This window comes from Athene cunicularia (genome assembly GCF_003259725.1).
Source record: "Athene cunicularia isolate RWA chromosome 2 unlocalized genomic scaffold, athCun1 chr2_part1, whole genome shotgun sequence".
NCBI lineage: Eukaryota > Metazoa > Chordata > Aves > Strigiformes > Strigidae > Athene > Athene cunicularia.
In genome coordinates this window covers 50010485-50033601 of record NW_020799095.1, presented here as the reverse complement: position 1 = coordinate 50033601, position 23117 = coordinate 50010485, and the positions used below count along the sequence as shown (strand labels likewise).

At 37.6% G+C, this 23117-nt stretch overlaps 1 protein-coding gene across 4 annotated transcripts in view; it reads right to left on the bottom strand.

The window, feature by feature from the left end:
• TNS3 (tensin 3) overlaps nucleotides 1-23117 on the bottom strand; it is a 200180-nt gene that overhangs the window by 83321 nt on the left and 93742 nt on the right. For 3 of the 4 annotated variants that reach the window (XM_026841769.1, XM_026841770.1, XM_026841767.1), the window contains 8 exons: nucleotides 22015-22079; nucleotides 18949-19032; nucleotides 15592-15704; nucleotides 14440-14500; nucleotides 14231-14306; nucleotides 11937-12066; nucleotides 10883-10948; nucleotides 7032-7136 (listed from right to left, as the gene is read on the bottom strand). In XM_026841769.1, the coding sequence (XP_026697570.1) occupies nucleotides 7032-7136; nucleotides 10883-10948; nucleotides 11937-12066; nucleotides 14231-14306; nucleotides 14440-14500; nucleotides 15592-15704; nucleotides 18949-19032; nucleotides 22015-22079 (700 nt within the window). The remainder of the gene's footprint in view (nucleotides 1-7031; nucleotides 7137-10882; nucleotides 10949-11936; nucleotides 12067-14230; nucleotides 14307-14439; nucleotides 14501-15591; nucleotides 15705-18948; nucleotides 19033-22014; nucleotides 22080-23117) is intronic. The other variant, XM_026841768.1, reaches the window with a different exon arrangement.

Genomic DNA, 23117 nt, shown 5'->3' with positions numbered 1-23117 from the left:
GGGAGGCTCTGCAGAGAGACCTGGACAGGCTGGAGCCATGGGCTAAGGCCAACTGGAGGAGTTTCCATAAGGCCAAATGCCGGGGGCTGCCCTTGGGCCACAACAACCCCCAGCAGCGCTACAGGCTTGGGGAGGATTGGCTGGAGAGCTGCCAGTCAGAGAGGGACCTGGGGGTGCTGATTGACAGCCGGCTGAACAGGAGCCGGCATTATGCGCAGGGGGCCAAGAAGGCCAATGGCATTTGGCCTTATGGAAACTCCTCCAGTTGGCCTCAGCCTATGGCTCCAGCCTGTCCAGGTCTCTGCAGAGCTCCGAAGGCCAATGGCATCCTGGCTTGTGTCAGCAATAGCGTGGCCAGCAGGGACAGGGAAGGGATCTGACCCCTGTACTCGGCACTGGTGAGGCTGCACCTCGATTCCTGTGTTCAGTTTTGGGCCCCTCACTACAAAAAGGACATTGAATGACTTGAGCGTGTCCAGAGAAGGGCAACGAAGCTGGTGCAGGGTCTGGAGCACAGGTCGTATGAGGAGCTGCTCATAGATACCTGGGGTATGGAGGCAAGTGTGCCCAAACAACCTTCAGAGAATGAAAGGCAGAGAAGCTACAGGAGAATATGTAAGTGGAGCTGACAGAAAATAAAGGCAAAGGAATTCATAGGAAATAGAAAGGGAAGTATAGGCTGTCAGAGGAACAACGCTAATGAAAAAGAACAGGGGCCTAAGGTAAATGCTTAGGGTACCCTGATTCTATTCTGTTCTTGTTTACAGACATAAGAATTACAATGTTTATCTTCAGTATAACCACGCCTCTCTGGCAGTTAGCATTTTGGGGGGGGTTCTGTTTTTATTTATGGTAAATTTAAAGTCAGCAGAACTGACAAATGGTACCTAGCAAAATCCATGTCCCTGTGCACTAAGTAAAACGCACATAATTCCTCACTTCAGACACTGCCTTATTGATATGCTCACATGTTTGCGTAAAAGGAAAAAATATTTTTCAATAAAACTTGACAGGCCACGCTCTGGAACTCGGCTTAGCACTTAAGTAAACACACAAGACTTTCAAAACGGTGTTCAGTATATCTTAAGAGGTACTCTTTAAATATGAGCCAAAAAAAGTCACTTTGAATCAGTAAATCCTTTGAAAGTCTGGACCCTGACTGCACTTAACTGTCAGCTCTTAACTGACCTATTCAAAATACGGTTAATACTTTTTTTTTTTAACAGAAAAAACATAAAACCAAAAAATCTAAAACTCAAGAATATGAAAATGGATTACAGTCCAGAGCAATGTTAGTTAACCAAGCACAGTCTTGAAAACACCTGCATGAACTTTATATTTAGTTCCTAACTTACTGAGCTAAAAAAAAATTTAAGCTACAGTACTGTTACAACCAATGCTGTATTAAAGGAGAGAATTTCCTATTGCTGCAGAGGTAGAAATGAAACCTTGTAATTCTATGTTTGCATTCAGTATTACTGACATACAAAAGGAACCATTTTATATTAATTTATCTGCAACTCATTGTCAGCCTCATGATTAAGACAACTAAGCAAATTTGAATTATATATACAAAAAAACCCCAAAACATACAAAACTTCAAGAAATAGAAGACATAAATTTCTTCGGAGAAATTCAATGAAAGGCAGATGCTCCAAGGCAGATGTGGTACTCTGTCAAGCTGGCAGCGTTTTATAGGGTAATTTTTTCTATTTTATATAACTATTTCTATTTTCACTGTCAAATAGAAGGAGGGAAAATTGTTGCAGGACACCTTTTCATCCTTACCTTCTAACAAATCTCTCTTTGTCTTAAAGAATATTGCATCCAGCTGGTGACTAAAAGCTGGAATTACCATTTATTCACTATCAATTTATCCTTCAGCTTCACTCACCAGAAATGGCATCAAACCTGCTGTTTTCTTTGGTAGGCATCTGCATTCCTGTTAAGGTACCAAAGCCAGGCAGTTTTGCCTCAGCCCTTGAATTTTGCAATACTGAAGGGGCCCTCTGGGAAAACAAGTGTTTAACTACATGAGAGGGCACCTCCCTACTGAATAGCTATTTACTTTGGGTTGAAGAGGAGAAAAAATTTCAATAAAAGTCAAACATCCCATCTAATCACATGACATGGGTGCATACCAGAACGTTGGTTATTGCCTACCTGGAGACACTTCTTGGATACTTTCCTTTATGAAGAGAAAAAGAGCTGGAGCAAACCAGTTATAAATATTTGGCAATTTTTTACTAATTGCTGTTGATTACAGTTACAGAAGGCTAGAAAATGTGTAAAGCAACACTCCCCAGATACAGGAATTTGGATTCACTAAGCCCTACCCTATTTGGCTTGAATTAAAAACATCCTTTTGTTTCCAAAGTTGTTTCTTTTCTCATTATCAAACAGTGTTAAGCTAGGAAACAAATAGCAAGGTTCTGTTGAGAACTGAAGTTCCTGCCTAGTAAAGACTTGCTGCAAGTCCTTCTCTTGTAATTTTAAGCAATTTCTAACATGTGCGCATGTTCTTTTCTTTCCACAGACTGTAGAGCTGGCAGGCAAAAGAGTGCAGAGGGATTTAGTGGTCATTAAAATAAGTGAAATGTCTTAAAATGGAACACTGAACAAGAAACAGGCACATTTCTGTTACCAATCCACTGAATTTAGGCAAACTAAAACAAATGCTATTTTGGCTAACTATAACCTTTGGTGCTTACCAGTTTTCTTTATAAAAAAAAAAAAACACAAAAAAATCCTGTATCTCAACTAACTGAATGCTGCACACACAAATGGCAGTATAGCATCTCAGTCACACACATCCCAGAGTCATCATCTTAAGACAGAGTTGTTCCTTCATGGTAGATTCATTCTCTCTAGAATAATCTTAGCATGCTATCAGGATACTTGGAATAAAGCTACGATAAACCACACATAGACAGTGCAAAAGGAACAGCATCAGTCATCTTTTCTTACAATTATTCACCTTCTCTATCACAACAAATTTGTGCATTTTGGCAATACATTTACTTCTTATTTTAATATCTCCAATATTATTTTCACACAACCTCAGAGCTCAGGCTTGTACCAGGATCTGCCAGTGGGTTCCACAAAACTGATGGTTCCTATCCAAAAGGAGAATTGAAGTTTCAGCAGGAGTGTTTATCAACAGTATCTCTTACTACACAAGTAATAAACCTGAAAATTATCACTGAGAATTAAAAAAAACCCAAACCTCAACAGAAGATAAGTCAAACCTTTTCTATTTCCCTATTCCCTCTGGTCAGGGGGAAGCTTCTTCCAAAACTACCTGTGATATGGTATTAGAGAGAAATATTAGTAAGTGTAAAGCATATGAAAAGTTTTTCAGGGAATGGGAAGGGATCACTTGTTTCTTTCAACTTTCTGTTCCCATAGAAAATACTTCACCCTCATTTACCACTACTCCCCCTCTCCCTGCCCCAAATGCCATACTTACAAGCAGTAATTGCTTTTACTAGTTTTTAATTATAATAGCTACTAAGCCCACATTAGTTTAGTCCATCACTTCAACTTCAAACTACTCCCAAAATAATATCATGAACAATCCCAATCCCCAAATCAGTCTCAATATAAAAGACATGTATGACCGTAGCAATCAAAAGGAAGACAAGACAGTGAAGTGCAGCTGAAAAGTATGTGAGCTACAACATCCAAGTTATAAACTGAAAAACACGATTATCAAGAGGAATTGGGACACATTTAAATCTTTTGACAGAAGATACTATTCATTTGTGGTCACAGGTGGCATATCTTTGTGGTCAACTTGCTATAGTGCAGCAAATGAGCAACCTTTTGTAAATCCATATGCATCTATTGTATGGTAAGTGATGTCTTGAGGAAAAAAAAAAAAATGATTACTCGGCAAGATCAGAAGTAATTTTTGTTCCTTCCTGCCCACAAAACATGCACAAGATTTGATGAGTACCATGACTTTAAAACCACAAGAAAACCAGTGGCAACTATCTCAGACTTCTACACAGCAGCAGGAAGACCTTCTGATTCTTGTGGTTCCAATTCCTATGTTTGACTGCATACTTTAAAATCAGCATAACAGAAGTCTCTGTGCTTATGTACTGCTTGAGAAGGAGGAAATCTGATACATACTTAGAATTAGAAACTTAAAATCTTCAGTCTGTTATGGAGGACCATTAGTGCAACATACGTTTCCCAAGGGATGTGAAGACAAACAGTACTTATGAGAAGAAGTTAAACTAATTTATTGCCTTCCAATTGTCAGAATTCCTATACTGTTAAGAATGAGGGATAAGGAACTAAATCCAGAGAGCAAACTGTCCAAAGTCTGACTATCTTCAACACAAATGTACACAACCTTATTACCATCAAAGGGTTCAAGATCATTTAAAAGACAATTACTTCTGTCTGCAATACTGTATCATGCCAACAAACCAAGATACTTTGGGTACATTTTTCTTTTATCATGTCCTTTCATCTTTTGTTCTTTTGGTAACAAGGCCAAATAGGTGTAGGATTTCAAAAGAGACATACTGCTTTTCTGTTGACTTCTAGTTTTCCATTTGAATACATAAGCTTGGAAATAGTCATTCCACACATGTATACCTACAAAGCAAATCCTGTCCGTTTCACAAAGCTCTGCTGTAGCCTTCATGCCCACCTTGATCTGGAATTTCATAGGCATACATTTTTGAAATGAACAGAAAAGTGTATAACTGTAATAGAGGAATCATCTGTCACAATCACATCTCATTATTCCTATTGAAATTCCTGTGGGAAAACAGGTACAATTAAAACCTTGAAGACAAGTTCCCACATAAGGCTAGGAGTTTAACTTGACATGGAATAGATCTGAAACAGACACTCTGTATGAGACTTCCCTGAATCTTAAACATACCATCAATGTTATGCATCATATGCACCACATCTTGTACCTTAATCTTTTGAGATACAGAAAAGATTCTCTGCCTTCAGGATTGTAGCTAAAGGCTTCAGACTAACGTTTTTTACTTTGCTCACTATCTGCATGTGAAATCAGCATCTATTAGTGGTCATCTCTCGCCTGTGGTGAAAACTAGGACTCAATACATCTTCTTAATGCAAATAACACAATATTCAACTGCTGTAACAAGCCATAAGAGATGTCTGTCTTAGTATTTATAAATCCTGTGTAAAAGATCTAAGCAATCTATGTTTATCTTAAGCAACAGACTAAGATCACCTTTTGCTGAGTACAGATCTCATCCTTAAAAGAAAAATTTAATTGTCCCCTGTGTATATACTTTAGCCCCTCCTCATCTTTTGCCCAGCCTACACAGAGACAAATGATCTGCCTGCGATTTGACTGTTGAGCATCACAGGGTAAAAGCCCCACCTCCTAAATGTTTGCTTGAGAAAAGAGTATCTGGGTACAACTCACATTCTTATGGTATATTCTCTAGCTCAACTGTAGTGATTTCTCTGCGGATGCACAATAAACTTCTCAAAATCTACGCTAAAGCCCCATATTTATGTTGTATCTCATGTAATTAAAAATGTTGTGCACACAAATTAGACATAAAATACTATTAAGTGACATGTATGACTTCTGAACATCAGGGAAACAAGGCAGTTGTACTTCTGAATGGTCTGTGATCAAGTCTTCTACAGGAAATGAGCAGCATATAGTTCTGTATTTTCCAACAGTGTGCTGCCTACACATTTATCTGCTTTACATTTCCTGTACCTACAATGAAATACAAGAGGATTGGAAGGTAAAATCCATCTATCCAAACAATCTTAGCAATTAAAAAATATTTGACATCAATACATTGCTTGCTAAAGGCTATGTATATAAAAAGGAAGGGGAAGAAGATGGCAGGGGAGCACATTATATGGAAGCATCCTGTGTAGAAACTGAGATATCTTCTTCACCCAAGACTCAGTCACTCTGATGTTAGTCCTTCTAATCTAAAGATACTGCACAGTCTTATCCAACTATAAAATCTCTGATGACTCCCTATGGAGTGCTCCACCTACCCCATGTAACTGTGCCAAATGATTGTTTTCTTCCACTCTTTCTTTCCCCTAGTTTTCTGCAAATACGAGTCAGCTATAGAGTAGGAAGTACTCCTGTATAAGACTGATGCAGTGGAAAGAAGTCAAGCTCCCAGTATGCCTCTGCCCCCAAAACCCTCACCGATGTAGCCATTAGACGGTCAGTGCTGAATTCAAATTATAAAAATCAATGGAAACTAAGCCTAGAGAGCAGCTAATTAAGTATCCTAGCTCTACCTCTCTCTCATTTTATAACAGGAGAGTTGTGAAAACAAGAATTTTGGCATTCATTCAGTGTTTCTCTCATGTTTTTACTTGGAACAATGTCAGGTTTGCATGTGAACTCATATGTGCAGACACAGGTGTGACGTTTAAGTCTTTACAGGAAAACTGTGTCCATTAAAAGCACAACATTAACTCAAGCAAAGCATCAGGAAAGCATTGACTGGAATCAGAATCTGAAGGCATCTACTGGAGGCTTTCATCTTCTGCATGTATCAGCAGATTACAGAAGAAATATCTAAGAAATAAAAGAGCGATTCAGAAGAAAGTAAATTCATGAGGAAAAATACACAAATGCACACATCCTTTACAGCCTAGCGCACCTCCTGCAACAATCCAGGTAACAGTAAGTACTGAAAGCTTACCTACTCGCTACGTCATTTTCTTGGTCTTAAAATTCTTTATTAGAATTCCAACTAGGAGTTTTAGAACAAAAGAAATTTAAGAAAATTTGCAAATAATAATTTAACTCATATCAAACAGTTGTATATCAGTCCAATTCAGTGCATTAACAAGAATCTCTCTTGAACAACTACTACAGCTTTCTCTCCATTACAACCACTAAAGCTACAGGGAAGGGTAGACAGGTACTTAACACATCAGTGAGTCACATTAGGTTCAAGCAAATGAGCTTTCCTTCCTTCCTTTCAAACACTAGCACAGTTGCGAAAGGTTCTGCCTTGGTCTCATGTGACCCAATTACTCACCTTCCCCATCAGAGCTCGTGTTTTCATAGGAATCCCAACGTATAAGTGGGTCTGATGTATTGTAATCAACTATGACTCCATGATCCTTCTGAAGGTGTTCACATCCTAAAAAGTAAACATTTGAGATCAAAAATTATCATAGCCACATTTGTAATGATATACACACTTATGTATGTGGCCTTCTGACAGAAATTTGCTCCCCAAACTTCAATACTGTATTCTGAGATATAACCAGCAGCAATAGGGGAAAAAAGTTTATATAAACCAGCTTTAAAAAGGGCTTAATTTATGTTCCATTACAGAAGGAACAAGCAGAGAATTTTGTTTTGAGCTTATTGATTATGATGTAGCTCTGATAACTTGGATCAGCCCCTAAACACCACACAGCTGATCCACCCAGCCCTATAGGCAGGCACAATAAAACAAATAGCTTTTCAAAATCAAACCACAAATATTTATAAAGAGATGGTACTAAAGGAATGTTAAAATAAGACTTTGTTACAGATTATCATTCTGATACTAGAGCAACTTAATCACTGAGGATCAATAGGGAGAGCTGAAAACTGCTGCTCTGTGTCCTACCCAGCTCCCCCAGGGCGTCAGATACGCTGTTTCATCCATTCTCCAGCCTCCTGGCAGAACATGAGATTGGGTGGATTGCCTTCAATGTGTTTGGCTACACATACATATGCTCTGCCAAACACACCTGGAATTTTCATCAGTAACCCACATTTTTCTACCCTTAACAAGGCATAAGATAATATGCAGCTTTTAAATGTATACCATGAGGAATTTAGGTGTGGTCCAGTGATTCAAAAGCAAAGCACAGACATCAAGAACTCATGACCTTGAACATGGCTTTGACACTGATACAAATCAAATCAGCTTTCTGCCTTTGTTCCTCTATCTAGATTAGGGAACAAAGAAATCCACTTTTCAGCTGTGTCTCACAAAGAAGTCCTATTGTAAATTGTTCTAAAACAGCAGAGTATTATTCACGTGATGTGACTTTCAAAGTAAGGATAGATAAAATTAGGACAAGAATGCTATGGTCCTGCACCTTTATATCCAGGCAGAAGCCATCTGTAAGAGTTTCTGTGATGATGTTTGTCTCAAGACAAATTTCTGAAGTTTATAACCTAACTATTTAGGTTTTTCATCATCTTGGAAAGTGCATTCTTTCTTAAAAACTCTATTACAGTCAGTTTTTTTCTGAAATACAGTGTCCAGTTTCAAGCTACACAACACAAGAAAGATATGAAGTGAAGCAAGTTCAGGGGACGGTGACCAGGGTGGTCAGAACTAAAGGATTTCCCTGTAAGGAAAGATGGAGGTACCAGGGCTTCTTCACAGTATCATCTATGTTGGAAAAGACCTTGAAGATCATCCAGTCCAACCATTAATCTAACACTGACTGTTCCCAACTACACCATATCCCTCAGCGCTATGTCAACCGACTCTTAAACACCTCCAGGGATGGGGACTCCACCACCTCCCTGGGCAGCCCATTCCAACACCTAACAACCCGTTCTGGAAGGAAATGCTTATTATCTGGCCTCAAGCTGCACCAGGGATGGTTTAGACTATTCCCTCTTGTCCCATCGCTTGTTACTAGGCTAAAGAGGCTCATCCCCAGCTCTCTGCAACCTCCTTTCAGGGAGCTGTAGAGGGCGATGAGGTCTCCCCTCAGCCTCCTCTTCTCCAGACTAAACACCCCCAGTTCCCTCAGCCGCTCCCCGTACGACCTGTGCTCCAGACCCTGCACCAGCTCCGTTGCCCTTCTCTGGACACGCTCGAGTCATTCAATGTCCTTTTTGTAGTGAGGGGCCCAAAACTGAACACAGGAATCGAGGGGCGGCCTCACCAATGCCAAGTACAGGGGTCAGATCCCTTCCCTGTCCCTGCTGGCCACGCTATTGCTGACACAAGCCAGGATGCCATTGGCCTTCTTGGCCCCCTGGGCACACTGCTGGCCAGGAGAATGCTGTGGGAAATGGTGTCAAAGGCCTTACTAAAGTCAAGGCAGACAACATCCGCAGCCTTTCCCTCATCCAATATCAGGTCGCCCTGTCGTAGAAGGAGATCAGGTTTGTCAGGCAGGACCTGCCTTTCATAAACCCATGCTGACTGGGCCTGATCATCTGGTTGTCCCACACGTGTTTTGTGATGGTACTCAGGATGAGCTGCTCCATCAGCTTCCCAGGCACCGAAGTCAAGCTGACAGGCCTGTAATTTCCTGGATCATCCTTCCAACCCTTCTTATATACGGGCATCACATTGGCCAATTTCCAATCTGTTGGGACCTCCCCAGTCAGCCAGGACTGCTAGTAAATGATGGAAAGCAGCTTGGCGAGCACCCCAGCCAGCTCCTTCAGCACCCTCGGGTGTATCCCATCTGGTCCCATAGACTTGTGTATGTCTATGTGCCACAGTGTGGAGCTGAGATAGTCTTATGTGAGACCTGAGAGCAGCTCCCCAAAGGCCATGGAGAAGAGCGCCAGGTGTGAGCAAGGTGGAATGACAACAAAGAACAGACATAAATTGAATCTAGAGAAGTTCAGAGTCAATATAAGGAAAAAAAATAAATCCACTGTGAGGACAGTCAGACATCGGAACACTGCCTATTGAGGCTGTGAAGTCTCCATCCTTTGAGGTATTTAAGGTTTGACTGGACAAAGCTTTGGGCCACCTGCTCCAATCACACAGATGACCTTGCTTTCAGCAGGAGGATGGACTAGATATATCCTTCAGTTTTTCTATGATTCTATAATATTTTTTATGTGGAAAAGTACTTATTTACAATCTCTTCAAAATTATTTGAAGGTGAACTCTTTTTCCTAGCCAGTTAATCCCTTAGGTAACAACTGAACACAAATTTCCAATTACTTAGAACTTTCCAATTACTTTCCAACAACTTGGAGCCTGCTAAAAAACACACCTCTGATTTGCCATCTAAGGGAGACTTGAAAAAAAACTATTATCCGTTTTCAGATACATCAGCTGGCCTCTCTTCAAGCACTTACTATCCAGAAATGTTTAGAACAAGCGAGACAAATTTATTTATAAAACTGTTTTTCTTATATGACTTTCCAACAGGCTGAGATCTTCATGTTCAGCTGGACAGAATCCAACTTCTTGCTGGCTGCTACTACAAGTTTCTAAATGATCAAACGTAGGGAAAGTAAAAGAATACATGCAATTTACAGGACACTGAATGGGAATATATATGAGACAGTTAAGACTATTTGGTTTTTGTTCAGTCTCAGGCAGAATCCATACTTTTTGAGACACGACAAAATGAGTGAGAAATCCATTAATAGAATTAAATAAATATAAAGCATGATCTTAAGTTGTTAATGCAGGTCTTAATTATCTATGATTTTAGACACATTACTATAGAATTCTGGAGGCATACATGATACACCCTACAAATAACTTCAGAGCAGAAGCATTTTCAACACAACTATAGCTGTATCTCTTTATGCTAAACTGAGGACAGTCCAAATTTCACCACTGCAGACATAATCAGTTATGACAACATTCAAAAAAGGTTATGGGATAAGCCACTTCAGTCACTTATGCCACTCCAAGATACCTATACTATGCATGCTTTACACAGATATACACATATGTCTAACTAGTCGTCAGCAACTGTTCTGGTTCTGACTGCTCTTATGCTCAATTTCAAGGAGTAATGATATTACATATTTTAACACTAAAGTTGAAGTTCAGATCTTCTACAAGAGAAGTGGAATAAAAGAGGGAAAAAAAGATTTATTTATTTTTTTTAAATTATATATTTCAATACGGTTTATTTTCAAACTAATCAATTTTGTATGCCATATACTCACCTTGAATTTTCTCCGGAGATCCTGAAAACACTAATTCTACTTTGCCATAATCAGGGAAACGGTCATCTGAAAACCAAGGACAGTATTTCAGGAAAAGATCTCCCAGGAATGCATTTCCAAGGCACTCAGAAATCAGGTTTCTCTACAGTTAACACACTTACCCTCATCACTCTTCCCTTCTCACTTGCAGTTTAGCAATTTGCTTCTAAAAGAGCTACATTCTTTGCCCCACACATTCTCCAAAGAACACCACATAGGTGTCAGTTGAGAGTTTTATTTACTTCCAAGAACAGTCAAAAGCAGAAGAGATACACAGTTCTTTGCAAATCTCTCTCTAGACAGATATGGCTGGATTTGGCTTTTAAAGGAAAACACACCCAGGAGCAAACTAAAATTGTTCTCTGTGTTGCCTAAACTGCAATACTTGACCACAAAACTTTGGTGTAGCTGTACGTTGCAGGAAAATAGGTTTGATTTTAGTTTGCTATTAGTAACTTAGGGTGAGGAAGTTACAATCCTCTCTATAAAAATAAAACTCAAATAATAATTTGCAAAATACAAACAAAACATTTTCAAATGTGTCTGAAAACTTTGCCTCCATTTTTGAATATTCTGACCAATATTAGAATATCTCCATACTCAAGCAGACTAGGTCACAAACACAGTATCAAATTTTGTGACTGTTTTCATCAGCCAAAAAAGGGATTGGCTTAGCTCATCTTATTTCCTGTAATGGTGACTAACAGAGTCACCATTTTAAACAAACGTCTGGGGTTTTTTATAAATGTCTGAGGAGGTAAGGACTACATAGGAACATCTGAATTATTTTGACAAGTTAACTCACTTGAAGAGCATTTCTTCTCATTAGGGGTTTTCCTGTGTTACATGCTATGCGTTAACTAACACAAAGTAGTCTCCCTTTCCCTAAAATTAGGGATGGAGAAAAAACAAGAATCCCTTTAAAAACAGGTCCTAAAGATGATCATCACATGAACAGGCACACACATGCACCCCTGCATACATACACATCCAACCAACCACAGAAGGCAAGTACCTTTGTTGGCATTGTCTAAATCCTCTTTGCCAAACACCAGGCCATGTCCTTGAATAGCCCCAGTGTGAAACTGAAGGCGAAAAACCACATCACGAGTAGCTGACCGGTATTTTTTGTGATAACACTTCAGCTAGAAAGAGAGAGAAATATGTCAGGAAGTCATTTCGTACGAAGCCGAACTAACGGCATTAGTTGTATGTATGCATAAAATGTATGCATTAGTTGCTAAGTAAAGCAGCCACAGAGCAAATTCCTGCAGACACCTCTGATGTTGTAACAAGCAGTGTATGCGTTATTCCATCCTTTAAAATTATACAGGCCCAAGGCAAGATAGTTCTGAATGTGTAAAAATAATAATTACTGTTTTCATCACTATCCGTCACCAATCAGTAGATTATGATTCAGAATCACAGCGTTCATCAGTACAATGTTGGAATGCTGACTTGTATCCATACTTCTTCACAGTACCAAATAAATGTACAACTGAATTACAGCACACCCATTTCAAAATAACTGAAGAATATGCCGAGTTTTTAGAAGCAAGCCAATTACATCTATTTTAGGACTTTTTAAAAACCTACTCTAGTGATGACAGCATCTTGTTTCAAGTTACTGTGGGAAGCTGGTAGTAGGTTTTGACACCTTGGCTAGAACAACACAGAACTCTGTAAAAATAACATTTCAGCAGCTAAAGGTGAATACAATACACCTACTCTCTAACATCACTTTCCCTTAGACTAAATCTATGGATATTTTACCTACGAATTCCCCGAGTCAACTGTAATACAAAGCTGCTCAGCATTCTTATAGGAATATATATAAAATTTTGGTAACCTTAATCATAGGACTGAAAATTTTATGATACTATCCTGATAATAGAGGATTTCATGATAAAGAAGATGGTACTGAAATGCATTAAGATGACAACAAAAAACACCCTTTAAAGCAGAGTAAGAAAAGTGTTCTAGACAGAAAATAATAATTCTGGACAACTTCTAGGACAGTTTCTGAAATGTTTCAGCTCATATACCAGAGGTGAGTTTTTTCAGGTATTCTCTACACAAGCCACATATTTTTCCAACTGGTCAACAGTTTTGTCTTTGCACATGTCCTGGCTTTATTCGGAAGTTTTTTACAAAATCGTGTTCATAAAAAACGCTGAATCTGGATCAGTTCAGAGAAATACATAGTTCCTACTTCTTTCTGCTTTCTGATTCAAAGAAACAGCCTTGAATAATCTCAATTTAGCATATGTTAAGCAATTTACTTACATAGAGTTGTAATTGTTTATGAAAATCTGGCCTCTCTTATAATCAGTAACACCTATACACAGGATACCTAAAACATCTTTTAGGACTCAGTATACATAATAAGTTCTCAATAAAGTCTAAGCTTAACTTTGAGTTCTGACTTCACCACCTTCTAACACCATATTCAAGAATTAATGCAAGCTGCTGTAATATGCTGGGAAATACCTACATGAATTTAAAGATGTCAGTGCAGCTTTTCAACAGCTGTGGCTGAGCTGTATCACCACATACTATTCACACTGTTCTAACAAATTCTCTAAACTTAAGACAAGCAAGTCTAGACCAGGAATACTTTCTGACCATATTCCCCCCACCATTCATTCCACATATTGTTCTGTCCTTTTAGTTTAAAAAGTTGAAAAGCACAGCAACTATCCTTCTTCGCTTCCTCTGTGCATAACTGTGTTCAACAAGAGAGAGAGCAGAGACTTAAAATGATAGTGCTTCAATTCAACCAGTTATTTGCACACAGGGAATTACACGCACTATATTAGTGCATATAAATTGCTTTCTAAATACTGAAGTGCTTGTATAATCAGAAGGCTTTTACTTGGTATCACACCTTCTTCAGTCCCAAAAGAGTTCAGAATTACTTAGGTATTTTATTTATAACATATAGTTCTACGACTGTGCGTGTTACCTGACAAATTACAGGACAAGGGTATTTTAATGGCTAGTTACAAATGCTCCCCAAAGCATTTTTTTATGAAGAAAATAGTGACGTAGGCCTTACTGTACTTGATGATGCTATGAAATGGGAATGCTGAGAGCAATTGTTTCAGCTCCTAAAAGCCTTCTAGTTTGAGTTTTATAGGAATTTTGATTCCTATAAAACTCAAAAATGATGACTAAATTAACTTAATAACCTGCTTTGTAGTCTACGTGCAACCATTTGCTCTATTTTTTTTACAAGAATACAAACCAGGTCAGACACTGTAAACTAAATGACACAGTACTAGATTTTATTCCATACAATGAACTTACCATAATATCTCCCTTCAAAAGCTGGGCAGGGTCTATAGCAATGCAGATTCGGCTTTGATTTTCTGGCCCTACGCTACTTAACGGGAGAGAAAAGGAAAATAAAATTTATGGTTTAAAGAAACAAAAACAAACCAAAAAGACTTTGCAATTCTGCAGTTATGAGAATTAAAACTTGGATTAAAACATAAAGGAAAATGCTTACAACTTACTATATTCCAGATGTATAAACCGGTTGCATAGCCTGGTATAACTTCAGGAAAGGCCGGCAAGCTGAAATGAAGTCAATAGAAAAGACTGTTTGGTAATTATTTTCCTTTACCTGAACATTACAACTAGGAAGCTTCACACACATCCAGACTGAGCAAAGTGGCACAATGTTGACTGTCAAAATACCCTTCAAAGCAAAATTAGCTTTGACAGATTCATTTTCGTGAAAAACAGTGTCTGATTATATCTTATGAAAAAGTCACTTTTTCCTGATCTTCAAACTAGTTCTGAATTGAGGAGAAGGGGATTTTAAAGCATTCTGGAAAAGAAAGAAATAAGGATCACTTTGGTCCTTATTGTCTTCCTTCTCACTTTCTCTGCAGGAAAACAAAATTAAGGGAAGAAAGAGAATGGCCAAAACAAAACAAAAAAACCCAAACCTGAATAAGAAAACCAAACCAAAAGACATTTTCAAAATTAAACAAAATATTTGCTCTACATTGTGGGGTTTTTTTTAAACTCTTAAGTCCCTTAAATTTCTTACTAGAACAAATAAGACCTTGTCTTCTTGAAATAGTTGTTTTAGAAATAAAACCAGACCAAAAAGACTAACCAACAATAGACCATTTGAAATGTCATGAACATAAATTTGCAGAAACAGGTGCTTTTAACTCTCAGATGATAAAAATAAGAGTTTTACTATGCTCTAGCACAGTATCTTGGTTTAGTATCCTCATTTTAAAGCCAATTATTATAGCAGGTCGCCTTAGAGTCACACCATATCCAAATGGCTTTCCTACAGAAAATCCAATCTCAAACCAGAAAAGAGATGATACTTATGTTTATTTCCTAAACAAGGAGGAAATAACTGTGAAATCTGACCAGAGCTCTTTTGCAGGGACTGGGATCACAACTGTTCAGAAACTAGGTAGACATGAATAGCATCAACTTTTCATTTAATGAGGAACAAAAATTTGATTTCACCTGCTTTAATTTTTACTCTTGGGATATTTCCTGGTTCTTTTATTGGAATATTTGGTCTGACACCAAGGAACATCAACTCTGCTCTTAGATTCACACAGGCTTTCTAGAAAGCTCCAAAATGAAACAAGACTTTGAGCCTACATTTGGATAGGAAAAGTTAGGTAATTTACCTCCACCCGCATCAAAGCTCGGGATGCCATGAAGGATAACATAGTGCAGAAAAAGAGGGGTTGCATTCATTTTCACAGATCCAGACAGAAGGCCACTTAAGAATTGCACGTATCTAAGAATAAAAAATTATCTGAATTAAATAAAACCAGCAATGCTACCAGAGAAATACATTTTTTACACATTCATATTTCTAGGCTATAGGTAGTGAATAGAATTGTGACATTACACATAAGTCCAAAAGAATAATCTTCACAAAATAGCATGCAAAGACACTTTAATTTACCACTTTATTAAATTCATGCCTGTTACATTGCTATTGTTGATGTCTTTATTTTAGTTATTTACATCACTACTCTAAATAAGAAAGGAACCAGCAGAGATAGTAAAGTCAATCATTTTGGTATACACTTCTAGATGCAACTGAAGGTCTCAATTGGCTTTCACAGCAGCATGACATGGGTCCCACTCCATTTACAGTGAAGTGCCCTTGTCAGAAATCTTAGCATTAAGGCCAATGCAAACAAGTAACATCTTCATGATGAGAAGCAATCTCATTCAGCACCAAACAGAGGAAAATGACCATAGCAATGTCGAAATCATAGTATTTCTGCTATTTAATATCTGGTTTGGTCAAAAGCTCACGAACAAGTACATGCAAGTATCACTACAACATGGGTTAAACAAAATCCTCCTATCTCCTTAACCAAGGGAAATCAATCTCCTTTAATTTTTTTACAGATTTTTGAGTCCCCATGACATGACCTTCATTTAATTTCACTTTCAGGAATGTATAGAAAAACTAAAATCACCTTTTCCCTCCTTTCTGCATAGATCTCATTAACTGATCCCTTACTGCATGTTCCTGATAACATCACAACTAAAGATATCCTGCCCAACGACAGTTTTATTACCTCAGAACAGAGGTTGTAGTGGTTTAAAATAGGTTTTATTTTATAGACAGCTAGCAAAGCTTATTTTATTTTGAAATAATAAGAAAAGACAAATTTGCTTTTTGGTTTCATCCTTCAGTCTTTCTGAAAATATTTGGTATCAAAAGCACAAATTTACAAATTGTCACACCTACGTGACAAAAAACAATGTGATAAAACATTTTGTCAGTGACCTCTCAGATTGAATGTTTTCCCTCTACAACTACCTGTCTTTAATTATCCTAAAAATTTGACAGAATTTTTGAATACCCTTCTGAAAGCAGTGCATTTAAGAGGCTTATAGACAGTTGGCTTGTTTTTGAGAAGCGCGTTCAAAGACTTATCCTGAAGGTTTATGAGATTTTTTTTTTAATATGAAGAGTTTGTATCTGAACTTCTTATTCAGGCAAACCTTCAACTGCTTATCTGAGAATAAGTATCCACTTTAAGCATTGCCAGAATGGATTCAAAATAGGAGACCTGGTCTACAGTTACTTTTTTTTTTGCCACTGTTACAGCATTCAACTAGCAGTGGGGAAAACCTAAGTGATATTTTCAGGATTGATGCACTTAATTTTTTTCTGGATAAAACTTAGTGGAGAAAAGTTTCAAAATACAAATAATGGGTATATTTTCCAATTTTATCATTCTGATATTCACCCAAATTATACCTGTTTATACATCAACTGGATTTTAATAAGGACATCACTAATTAATTATCCAAGAACAGTTTCAGGAAAAAAAGCACCTTAAAAAGGTGATTCAAGCGACTAACTGATGAAAATTAGATTTAAAAATTACTGTTAAATTACCCACAAGTATTACAGAGTTGGTTTTCCTTTCTCTGCAACAGAATTAGTAGCCACTGCCAGGCCAGCCAGAGGTAGAAAAAGCCAGGTTTAGGAGAATAAAAGTTCTGACAAATGGTTTGGAGAACCTCCTCTGTCCTCATGGGGAGTGACGCTCCAGAGTACCTGTGTGTGCATGTATCTGGAAGAGGGTAAGGGCAGCTCAAGTTCAGTCCTGGTGAGCAAAGACACTAATTCCATCAGTCAGGAGGTGAACAGAGTCTCTCTGAGACTTCCGCTCCCATCCCCCAGAAGAATTAAGCAACTGTGCTTGAATAGGGTAGGAAAGCTAGATATCACTGTTTACACCTATTTCACCTCTAGCTTTAGGGCTTGCATATGTATCCTAAGTTAGTAGCTACTGAAGCTTCCTCTCAATATGGCTGTAAAAACTGATTTCATGCACAATTCAGAGTCTGCTTGTGAGGATCCTCAGCTCCTATGGAAATATGCTTGATGCATGAGTCTACCGGATGAGAAGATTAAGAACATCTATTTCCCTTTGCTCCTATGGTTCACATTTCTCTATCTGGTTGGCACCACTCAAATCCTGATTATTAAAATGCAAGACACATATATATGTAGGCATAAAAGTGAGGAAAAAAAAGAGGCCGGTTAACTTCTAGTTATGAAAAGTTTATTTCAAGTTTAATGGAATGCTGTGTTACGATTTTTCAAGTCAAAGAGCTCTTCAGACCACCAAATGGATTCAAAAAGTAGCGAAAGAGTTTTGCTTATTTAGAAATTAAGAGAACCAAATGCTTTACACTCGTTGTTACTGCTTAGTTTTTCTAGTTTGATTACTAGCAAAGCCTTATCCTTTAAACAATTTTTTAAAACCTACTGTACACATGCCTATTAAGACCAAAAGCAAACAGTAATTACTAAATTAAATACAATTGATATTTTATGTTTCTAAAAGAAGATTCACCTATATGACAATTACTTGTCTGAGGGATAGCAATCTCTTTTGGTACAGAATCCCTCATTACCTCTTGGCAGTAAGCTAAATGCAAGCCCCAGAACTATTCACTTTCCAAACTGCTTACTTTGAGTCTTAACTCAACCTTATTCATGCAGACAGACTGAAAAGTTAAGACATCCAAATAGACAGAATGAATAATGCATGCTTTGACAAAAATCTACTAGCATGAATATAGGGCAGATGCATGATCTGCAGATCCTTCAAATAAGAAGTACTAAGATCTTTATTGCACACTAATCAACACAGATTCCATACACATCATTTATACCACAGAAAAATTGAGTTTATTATTATTATCTTGGAGCAATCAAATAGATTGTGGCATCTCTTTTTGTTAGCAAACAATACAGTAAGAACACATGTAGATACCAGCGTGGTACAAAAGGTCTTATCTCTCTCAGGCTATGTGCAGGAACTGAAGGAGCAATCTCATCAATCAAGGAATATTAATAAAAGATAAAGTGTTGAAAGTTCAGGAATCACTGGAGGATCTTGTGGAAATAACCTTCACATAGCAGGGGAGAGAGTAATGGGTAGGGACAGAAGATAACAATGACATTTCTTATTGGTATGAATCAGAAACAAATTAAATACCTTCTTTGGGATGGCTGCATTAAAGCTGAAACTTTATCATCAAAGAATTTCTTCATAGCAAATCTGTCTAGAGCCTGATCAGCACTGTCAAGACAGAGAAAGAGATACCATGTTATTTCAGTTTGAGGTTATCTTGGAAATTCAGCAGGTTACTGCTTGAAATATGCCAAAATACTGGGAAGGAAAAAGGAAAGGAAGGAAAAAGAAAAAGGAAGAAGCATCTAACCAACAACTCTGGCACTTATGGGTCAGACAAGAATGTTTTTTCTACTGACACCTCCTCATTCCACAGCTTAAGGAAGTTTCCTTCCTGAGGCAAAGCACCCACTCCTTTATTCAATTAACTGGATTGCATATTTCCAACATGAATATGTTAAAGTCATAATGTAATAAACATTAGCAAAGCCAAGCAGCTCAGGCTGAAAAAGAAGGATACTTGCTATAATTTCCTGAGACTGCCACTGGGGAGTTCTCTGTGCAAAATACAGACTTAGTCTCTTTTTTAAAAAGAAGCAGCAACATTATGGAATGAAAAGCACTGCCTAGCTCTGACCATAGTACAGTGCATGAGATGCAGAAGATGACAGGCTAGAGGATCATTTAAGCAGACAAATAATCCATTCAGTCTTTGTTTCCTGTGCCCTAAGCCACCAATGGAGAGAAAGTTTAAAATGAAAGTGTCAATCTTTGAAAAAAACGTTTTGCATCAGACAATCACAAACTCTTCAAACACATAATTAAGGAGCAACATATTTAGAAAAGTACATTTTCTTCCATTTTCTATCCAAAATGTCTCTGATGTGTGTCTTCTGCATCTGTGCAGAGAAAGGCAAGAGGGTATAAAAAAAAACGAAACCAAAGTGCCAAAAATCAGTTAGAATGCTGTTAATCACAAATGCCAAGTAACATACTATACTGATTCTGTCATATCCATAACAGATAAACAACCCGTCTCTTAACATATGTAGTTGACAGTGTTAATTAACATCAGGACATTAAAAAAGCAGAAGTTTCAAAATAATTAGACTCTGGAATTTCAAATTTTAAATTCCACATCTAGTTCAACCTAAATGAGTTCTGAAGAAAAAAACCTGCACAAAGTATACATCTGCATATCAGGCTAAAAATGAAATGTATACCTTTTCTAAGAATTAATCGGAAGTTACTGATTGTCTTGATAGGGTGCTGGATCAGGCTGTAAAGTTATGCCTTTTCGTCATGGATGTTAAAGATTACATGGTGTGTGCTTATAATACTGACCCAAAACCTCTCTCCTTCACCCAACCCAACATATATCTTCACCCATACTACCACCCAGAATTTAAGTAATCCCCTTGTAACTGGCCTAAGACTGGTAGTACTTCACCAGTAAACAGAGTTTACCAACTACTACAATGAGCTCTGTTTGCCCTCATTAAATTTTCCTTTCAAAAAGAGGAAATCAAATATTTCTAACATATAACCAAAAGGAGGTCACATCAAATGGCTTTTCACTAAGCCTAGATTTTTTGGCACATGCATGCAGATAATTAGGAACTTTAATGTGAACATCCTCAGTCTTCCAAGTACCATTTCTGACACAGCAGCTGGCACCCTCTCAACAGCAGCACCTGCAGTAATTTCTGCTTCTGTGAGGTTGCTGTGTACCATTTTGAAGAGTCTTGATAATGCTCCAGGTATACAAAAGTTATCTGGGAAACTTCCCCAACCTCGTTGCTACACAGAAAAGTTAAGTTTTGGATAGGAGCTGACAGACGTACAGAAATTTAAAGGCTGGCTTCCAAACCCTCTCCACCCCCACAACCTCACAGCAGGAATCATGAATTTCTTTGGGGTAGAAGATGACGCCTTTCATCGCTGGGCTTTACAATCACATCCAGGTGTTGTTCTGTTATGGCATTACTAAAATGTGTTTATAGCCAGGTACCACCTTTAAGGATGACATAATATTGCAACACTGAGATCACATCACAGTACTATACTATCCTTGCTTGACAGATTTTGTCATTCACAATACATCTCAACAAAATATTACAAAATTGTGGCAATGACTGTCCCAATTACTACTTGAAGACATATATATTTATTTTTTCAGCACATATTGGTGTATATAATGCCCTTAATTTCTTAGTCTACAACTACCCAGCCATCAGGCTTACCAGAGTGAACCCGGATTGCTTTCTCAGATGCTAGTTTTAGTGAAATCCATGAGTAATTTGATATTAGCCTATAATGATTCAGGACTTCATCCACTATAGTAATGGATCAAATCTATTACTGACAGACTGGTGTGAATTCAGAACCAAGTTTGGTTTATCCATTTTTTTTTTTACAGTGTATCTTTAATTTAATACATTTATATATGTTTATATAAAAGAGACCAAGGGAAAACAACTTGATTAAAATCCTCAAAGCCCCCACATTTCATCCTTTTGAGGTCATTTATCAAATTTTACTTTGTTGACAGAAATTGTCAATTGTCATTTCATAATTTGAGCACTCTAAAAGAAACAATTAAAACTAAGTAATCAGACATCTATTGTTTGTACTGACTAGAAGATAAAGTTTTTATTTATTAATATGCAATCTGCACTTTGGTCCATGTCTAGTAATTCCCTATTCAAATACTGATTCCAGATTCTAATAGCAGTTTTCCTTAAATACTTTAGGAATAGTTTCTCATTAATTCAAAAGAGGTAACTTGATGGATGTGACAGATAAGTGGGCTTAACAGAATAAAGATGATGATATCATATAAAAATGGTTATTTGCACATTTCTTCATTCATTTTGAAAGACCCTTTAGAGAATTTTCCTGCAGAATCATTGAATATCTCAGATTAGAAGGGACCTTAGGAGTGTCACTTAGTCCAACCTCCTGCTGAAAAGCAGGAGCACAAGAATACTGTCATGAAAGCAGGCTGTTTTAAGACATGCTTTAAGACTCTTTGAGAAGAAAACCTGACAAAATTTAACTGACAACCAGTAAGCTGACAATTTAAAGGCATCTTTTTCTGATATTTCCTTAATTGTAAAAACCATACAATATACATTATACACAACTTACCTTGCAGAAACATTGGTGAAATGCATATATGATGATATGACTACGCCTATCCTTCCTTTTCCTCCCTGTATTAGGAAAAAGGGAGTAATAATTTATTACACTGGGCATTTTTTTAAGATCCATACTAAACAAGACATTGAGACAGGAGATTCAGTGAGTCCTTTTTTTTCCTCATTCATCTTCTGTGTTGTTGCAAAGGTTGTAACGATGGGCAGCAGCTTGTCTATCTGTGAAAGCTGGCTGACAAGTGGCACAAAAACACTGAGTATGATAGCTATGCATGTATCTCATGTCTTACTGACTGGTAGGAAATTATTTTACAAAAAAAAAATCTTGACCAGTAGTAGAAGCATTGTGTCAACTATGCTAATTTTATATTACTTTTTCCAGAGAACATTAAACACAAGTCTAGACAATGTTGCAATTTCTGGCATGAAATGCTATAAAATACCTACTTTGGAAAGCATATGAGGTTTTGACAGGTTTGGACATTTTCACCTCTCCAGCACCTGAGATTTTTAAGTTATTACTTATTTCTCTACAGACAATTTTAAAAAAATGTTCCAAAATCTTACTAAATAATTCATGTAACAAATTCAGTACACTTTACCATGCAGTAATTCTCATGGATTTCAAAACAATTTCAGTCTTTCAGCTGATACAAGCAGCTGTATCTGTCTTCGGGGTTGGAAACTTTAAAGTCATTATGGAAAGGCATTAATCAACAATATGCATTATCAATTTGTAGATAAAATACCTAGGAAAACTTTGCCCTCTTTTCTTTTGTCCCATGTATGGGCTATTCTCCCGTCAGCAGTCCTGAAACTAGTAAGAATGCAGTAGTGTTTCATACAAACATCGCATTCTGCCTGCAAACAATTCAGGACTGGGGATTATACCACCTGACTTGAAAAGAAATTTTGGTCCCATTATCACCCTCATTCTGTTTAGAGTAACATCTGCCGGTGATACAGAGACAGATTTGCCTCAGGTGTCACCAGCACAACTACCAACTCAGTTCTGAATTCATTTTATCTGCACTTAATTAAGGCTTCTCTTTATTTCTCTTCATTGTGAGGAAGCAAGGAGAAGTAGGAACACTA